The sequence below is a fragment of the Ipomoea triloba genome, chromosome 14 (genome assembly GCF_003576645.1).
Source record: "Ipomoea triloba cultivar NCNSP0323 chromosome 14, ASM357664v1".
NCBI classification, from domain to species: Eukaryota; Viridiplantae; Streptophyta; class Magnoliopsida; order Solanales; family Convolvulaceae; genus Ipomoea; species Ipomoea triloba.
This window is the reverse complement of record NC_044929.1, coordinates 15,787,934-15,795,477: the sequence shown is the minus strand read 5'-3', so window position 1 is coordinate 15,795,477 and position 7,544 is coordinate 15,787,934. Positions and strand designations below refer to the sequence as shown.

The following is a 7,544-nucleotide window of genomic DNA, read 5'->3' as shown; positions in this document are numbered from 1 at the left end:
CCGGATCGGCTTAGCAATTGTAGAAGTGTCTTCCAAAGTTCACAATCATCACGTAGCTTTAATTCTCACCAAAGTCTCTCCATTGCACATAAGCAAGGGAATGACAATCCAATTCACCTCGCACTCCATTGCTATTTTCTTTTACTTGCTTGCCTTTACATTGCCTCGAACTTTACTCCTTGCACTTTGAAACAATGAACTCTCCTAGCTTTCTATTGCAAATGTGTGCTTGTGTTTGACAACACGATATTCAATTCCAAGTGGTCATCCTTTGAGAACGATATTTGGGAGAATCTTCATTCTCCACCCTACTTTCCATCCACCGCTAAATCACAACTTTTCATAAGCCCTTTCACTATTCGATCTTTGCAATGAACTCTCCTAGCTTTCTATTGCAAATTCGGCTTATTACCCAAGGGGACCACGAAACCGATTTGCTTCTCTTCCTGTATGCCTTTCCTTTTGTGACATCTTCTTAACCTGACCATTAACATCTATTCTTCCTCTTGTAGGTAACAACGACACTGAGTCGGATTTCGACGAGGAGGAGGAAAAAGCTCGACCAACTAATCTCTAGTCATCCCCTATCGATGACCTCACAATAGTCCACAACTTCACCACCAACTGCCCATCTATAGTTTCATCCACCAACTCACTAGAAGAGATGGCCACCCGACGAGAAGCCCTATGTGTCATGTTCAAGAAGCCCTCTATTGCCTATCATGGGTCGACCACCTCCTCAGCAAAGGACAAAGGCAAGCAGCCAATGACAGAGAACCCTCCAGCTAACCTAACTGCCCGGGGATTGGGCGTCACCATTGGGATTTCGTCAACAACTGTCATCTCTGAGGCCGAGAAAAAAAGGGTCATTGAGGCTGGTTGCAAGAGGAAATCTTCAGTTTGCCGAGTAGGATTCCCTACCTTACACCCTCTTGGGTAAAGGCTAGTAGCCCGTGCAGGTCTCCAAGAACACGGACCGACCGACCAACTGCTAGTACCGCACCCAACAGATACTTTAGTCTTGTAACGTTCTTTTGTAGATTGTTGCTCACATTCCTCGGTGCCACCAAGAGCTGAAATTTTATGTGTACTTTGGATACCATGCTTCAATTGTTCTGCTACATTGTGGACCACCTTAGGGTGATCTTGGACTTCCTTATTTTAGTATATATAGCTTAGGATTTCGGTAATTTTAGATCCACTCACCATTTATACATTTATGTGCACAAAAAAGTCTAACACCACTAATTGATCAAAATTCATCAATGATTCCCCAGGTTCCAAGTAGGGTTCGACCCTAGGCTTTCCTAAATTGAATTCCCCTAGTTCATGAAGAAAGTTTCAACATCAAGATGTACACTTCAACGCACAAGGAGTCCTACTTTTAGAAGATATTTTATGTGAAAATTCTCATCCATTATACCAATTTTGGGCAGTATTAGTTGGGCATCCTTTGAAAGGAAGAGATGAAATTGGAGTCATTAAAACAATAACAGTGAAATTAAATTAGAGCCTGATGGAACTAAATTTTTTTGAGTATATACAGAAGCATCAGTTTCCAAGGACATTACATAGATCATTTCATAATAATAGGATCCAAGCTACATCTCTATTCTTCTTTTCAAGTATTCTGAAGCTTCGGCCATTTCCATTTAACACCGCTTAACCATCCAAACTGATATGATAATTGCCCTGACTGTAACTTCAACAGTTGTTGCCTGTAAGGTATCAGTACATTCCTGAGACCTGCATTTTAAACATTGATCCAGCAACACAGACAATTTAATACCACTATGTACATACATACATACATATATATCTATACACACACACACACACACACACACACACACATGTACAACACAAGGGCATATTAAGCATGTGTTGTGTGCAACACAAAAGCATGCGTAATATGCACACCTGGCATGCTTAATATGCACACCCACGTTTTTAATCACCCAATTAATCTCATCTACAGACTTATTTTTCAAATAGAAGAGATTGATTCTCAAGAACTCATTGAGAGGAGGTTCTCGTGGGATCGCATCCCTATATATATATATATATATAGAGAGAGAGAGAGAGGGGGGAGGGGGGGGTGTTAATATGCATCGCAAAACATTCATTTATTACCAGATATACACATTGTTTTGTAGAGGGCAGCAATGTGAGGATCCCCCTTGGTAGTCATATGAGGCTTCTCCAAGCACTCAAGGAAAGCTAGGTCTGCCTTAAGAAGCTCAGCCTGGTCATGACTATCGTAACCAATGTCATGGCAATAGCAACAGAAGTCCAGCCAATCAATTGGTCTTCTATCCCAAATTGGCGATCCACTGTCTTTTCCACTTGACCAATTGGGGCCACAGTAATGCCCATATCGTGGAAACAACTGAGATAGAAGACCTCTTGCACCTGTATGCCATGGAACCTTTGAAACATATGGTCTGAAGCGTATAGAGTTATGAGCAACAAGTTCAGTTCTGTCACGAAACTTTGAGCTGCTTTTGAACTTGCGGTTGACAGTAGCTGGCATTTGAAATTTATTCCTTGCATCAATTACCCAAGGAATAATTGAAAATATAGGCCATTGCCAAAACTTGATATCAATATGTGCCCTTTGTTTAGGAGTTTGTATTAGTATGGTAGTGGAAATAGTGGTAGATGCCACATCCTGTTTAGAGAGAGGTCTGAACCATGGGAGATTATCAAGAAACCAAGAAGTCATTGCTATATATATATATGATGTTCGAAGCACTCTTTAGCCACCAGAAGTTATAAGAGCAGTGGACCTGTCACAAATCACAATACACACCCTCAATAAGCAACTTCTAATTATGTAGTATTAACACAAGATAAATCCAGTTGGTCATGGACCCAATACCATGCATTTAGTAGTGCGCAAAGCAATGATCTTTACAAATTTTCAACCAATGAGCTAATTTTTTTAATAACCAAATAGAAAATAAGATAATTTATCCTAGTGCCAAAGCTGTCATTAACTCAACTCCATAGTGCCAACCATAATCAACTCTCGATGAAAGCCATAGCATTCACTGTTCACACTTGATTGATAGTATATTGTACTTTTATCCTAAATGTAGTAAATTTGCATTTTTTGTTCAATTACAACTAACCCTTTTTAAAATATTTAATGTTGAAATTTTAATGAGTAATAATTAATATTAATTTAGAATGAAAATACCTGCAAGGTGAGAGTGGAGATCCATATATTTAAGGAATGATGGGAACCTTTTTCTGCAGGAGAGGGGAGGGGAGGGGGGGGGGGGCATATATAAAACTGAGATATATAACTGACATAGAAGAACTGTGAAGACAGTTAGGGCAACCCATGACTTTCCAAAACCCAAACTTTGTTATTATATTCAATAGGGCTTTTTAGAACAATTTCATAATTGCACTTTGTGTCATTTTTCATTTTCTTGCAATCCCTACACTATTCTACTACAAGATCCCTCACAATTTCATTCAATTACCAAACAGAGCACCACAGCAGCTACAACTTTTCAATCATTGTCAGTCCCTTCAGTACTACATAGAGTTCAGACATTAAAATGAAACACAACTTGACAAATATCTTTGCAGTATCCTTGAAATGCAATTCAACAGCTTCTGCACACTACTATTTCACAATAAGTAAAGATTACAGCTCAAGCAGGAGATTTATTCTTGGGTTCAGTGAAGTAAATTTTCAGGAAAATTAAAAGGTAGATTATTTTATGCCTTCTGCACAACTATATCAGAATATAAAAAGTATACAGTTCAAACAGGAGATGAATTGTCCTGGTTCAGTGAAGTGAATTTTCAATAAAATAAAGAAAGATCATTCATTTCTCAATGTATGGTAATATAGAGGTCTAGCACAACATAACAAGTCGAATAGATTAAAGCCCGCCCTGCATAGAGTGGGTTCAAGAACCATCAAGGATCAATGTCATACCACACATGGTTGCAGCTTACACTTTCATATTTTAACATTTCCAAAAAAACAAGTTAGCCTACCTCTTTCATAAACAATATCAATCGAATTGCTTCAAATTTCCCATCAACATCACCTACCAAAACTACAAGCACAGTCCCCCCGGTCAGATTAACAGAAATATATCGAATTTTCTCTTGGTAATCCGAAGAGATGGAGCCCAACGGTTAGCAAATTCATAACAATAATTTTAAAATATATATAAAAAAAAAAAAAAAAAAACATTAAAAGACTGAAAATACTTGAGGTATTACACTACATAAACAAATTTGTGTTTATACTTCCGTATACATATAACAGTGATGCGATAGCTAGAAGTTGAAGAAAAAACATTAAATCGCCATTAAAGATGAAAATTATAGCTCAAAATTGGAACTGAACTTGAAAATTAATACAGTATTAAAAGGTTACCTAAAGATGGTCTTCTTCATGGATAACTTCTCACGAGGGAGAGAGAGAGAAAGAGAGAGCGCAACAGAACTCGAAACCTCCCTCAATCCAGTATGATCTTTGTCTTTTGGGCTCGCTTCTAGATAGAGAGGGGGGAGACCGGGGGGGTGGGGGGGAGCGGGGGGAGAGATTGGGAAAAAATATTGGATACGGCTGATTGGTTGCAGAGTGAATTCTCCCTATTCTTGTGGTCAGCAATTCGTTGTGTGGGCCCATGTCGTGGATGTGGAACCTGGTTTTGGTTCAAGGTTTTATTATTTCACTTAGATGTCAACCATAAATAAAAAGTATATTTTTAATATATTAAAAATATATTATTTGAAATTATATAATTTTGTATATATTATGAAATAATGTAAATTCAATACACAAATAATATATTTTTAGTATATTAAAAATGCATATTACATTTATGGTCCATACAACTATGTGGATCATGGTTTACACAATAATTTACCTTAAAAAATACTCCGTAAAAATAAAATGGAAACCCGAACATGAATTGTTTTTTGGTTCAAGTTTTAAAAAATAAAATCGCAACTATGATCCACCGTCCACACAATAATTTGCCTTAAAAAATACTTCGTAAATGGAAACCAAACCCGAATTGTCTTTTGGTTCAAGTTTTTTTTTGCTTTTGAAAGAATCTTTTGGTAGGGGTGTGCATTCGGTTAACCGAACCGAATTAACCGAAATTTTAAAACCTTTAACCGTTAATCGAACCGAAGTTTGTGTTACCGAATTAACTGAATCGAATTTTTTCGGTTAACCGATTAACAGAACTTTTTAAACCTAAAATATAAAATTCTAAAAATAACACCTAAAATAATAAATCCAATTAAAATAAAATACAAATTATCCATAACTTCAAATATTCAAACATCCATAACTTCAAATCTTCAATCCAATTAGTATTTAGTATTTATATTTAATTATTTATCTATATATATATATATATATATATATATATATATATATATAAATTTGGTTAACCGACCTTTCGAATAGAATTAACCGTTAACCGAAGTTTCAAGATTCCTTTAACCATTAATTGAACCGAATTTTTCGGTTCGGTCGGTTAACCGAGAAATTTCGGTAAATTGCATACCCCTATATTTTGGTTCAAGTTTTAAAAAATAAAATCGCAACCTGAACCTGAATTGTATGGGTGTCATTGGCCCGTTTCTTTTTTTTTTACTGGGTCAGGCCGTTCTGATTATATTTTGGACCTAGCTTGGCCCAGTCCACAAAATGAAAATTAAAGTCCAACCCGATCTATTGTCCGAAAAATAAAATAAAAATAAAAAAAAATTATATATCAGTTCATCACCTTGTGTTCAGATGGCATGTAGTGGTTCTCCCATATAGGAGGTCATGAGATTGAGTGGAGGCAGTATTTTTAAAAAAATTATGTTATTGAGTGGAGGCTGTATTTTTTACTCTATGCGCATACATACTTTTCTCAAACTGCTTCTCATACATACTCTATCTGTTACTTCCTACTATTCATTGGTCAAAACAACTCTTTCTTTTTTTGTTTATTTTCTTTATTATTTTTTACTTATTTTTAAATTTGATTTTTTGTATTTAATAGTACTTTTAATGTAGTTTCTAAATATATAAATTTTGTATATTAATACTAAATTTAATATTTATTTATTATTATTTACTTATTTTTAAATTTAATTTTTTGTATTTAATAGTACTTTTAATGTAGTTTCTAAATATATAAATTTTGTATATTAATACTAAATTTAATATTTATTTATTATTTTTTACTTATTTTTAAATTTAATTTTTTGTATTTAATAGTACTTTTAATGTAGTTTCTAAATATATAAATTTTGTATATTAATACTAAATTTAATATTATGAAAAATTGAATTAAAAAACTTCAGTAAAGCCTCGTTAATCGAACCAGACACATAAAATGGAACGGAGTGAGTATAAAAAATAGTGAATGTTATTATATATGTTAATTAATGAAGTAAAACATTACTAGTACACTTTTAAGGGTGTGTTTGGTAACCCGGAAAATGACTTCCGAGTTTTCAGTGTTTTGGCAATATCTAGAAAATGCGGTCAACGGAAAATGTTTTCCGTTGACCAAGGAAAATCATTTCATTTTTCGGAATGACAAAAAATGGTCGTTTTGCATGTTCTCGGTCGAAATAGCTAAAGTCGGACCTTTTTTTTCTTTTTCTTTTATAATAAATATTATTATTTTATATTATTTTATATTTTAAATACAATAATAAAATATATAATTATACAATTCTACTCATTTTTCAGAAAATGAACCAAATACATCAAGACAGTTTTCCATAACGCAACCAAACACGGGAAAGGAAAATATTTTCCGAAAAATGACTCATTTTCCATAAAACATTTTTCAGAAATCATTTTCCTGCTTTCCAAACGGACCCTAAGTGTTTAACATATTGTTAATTGTTACTTGTATTAATATATACTAGTATTTTCGCCCGTGCGTTGCACGGATTGGATTTGTTATAATATTTTAAGAATATTTGGATCGATATACAATTATATAAATTATAACATCGAATATTATATAGCGCAATTGATGAAATTGGTTGGATCGATTATTTTTTTTTTATTATTATTATGTTTTTCTTGCTTTAATTAGAGCAAATAATTGTCCAATTACCCAATGCGATGCACGGATAAATTTTTTATTATATATTTAGATAATAAAAATAAAGATGAAATTATAAAATAATTCTAATATTGAACGTATACATTTATTTGATTATAAGATTAGTGCAAAAGTATTACTCAATTAATTGAATAATATATGACTTGTTTGTCAACAATTATCTTAAAAAGATCGATATGTAATATGACTTATGTAATTATATTATTACTGAAATAAATATGGAAAAATGAGAAATAATTTAATTATATTTATTATAAAAATAAATTCAACGATCAATGTTTAGCTTAATTACCATAATGCCAAGACCTTGTGGTCTAATGGCACCCAGTTGCACTCCCATATGGAAAGGGAAGGGGATGAGTTTGAGTCTTAGTGGAAGCAATGTTGACTTTTTGTGCTTCAGTAGGTTGAGAAAGTAAT

The 7,544-nt window shown here is 33.7% G+C and overlaps 1 protein-coding gene across 2 annotated transcripts; it reads right to left on the bottom strand.

The window, feature by feature from the left end:
• Window positions 1-1,481: 1,481 nt before the first annotated feature.
• LOC116003475 lies at window positions 1,482-4,552 on the bottom strand. 2 transcript variants are annotated; one of them, XM_031243365.1, is made up of 4 exons: window positions 4,409-4,552; window positions 4,021-4,082; window positions 2,134-2,789; window positions 1,482-1,746 (listed from the first exon to the last, which is right to left on the bottom strand). In XM_031243365.1, the coding sequence occupies exons 3-4, from the start codon at window positions 2,723-2,725 to the stop codon at window positions 1,622-1,624; spliced, it is 717 nt and encodes a 238-aa protein (XP_031099225.1). In that variant the 5' UTR covers window positions 2,726-2,789; window positions 4,021-4,082; window positions 4,409-4,552; the 3' UTR covers window positions 1,482-1,621. The 2 variants fall into 2 exon arrangements, with proteins under 2 accessions (XP_031099225.1, XP_031099224.1); XM_031243364.1 differs by lacking the exon at window positions 4,021-4,082.
• Between the last annotated feature and the right edge of the window lie 2,992 nt (window positions 4,553-7,544).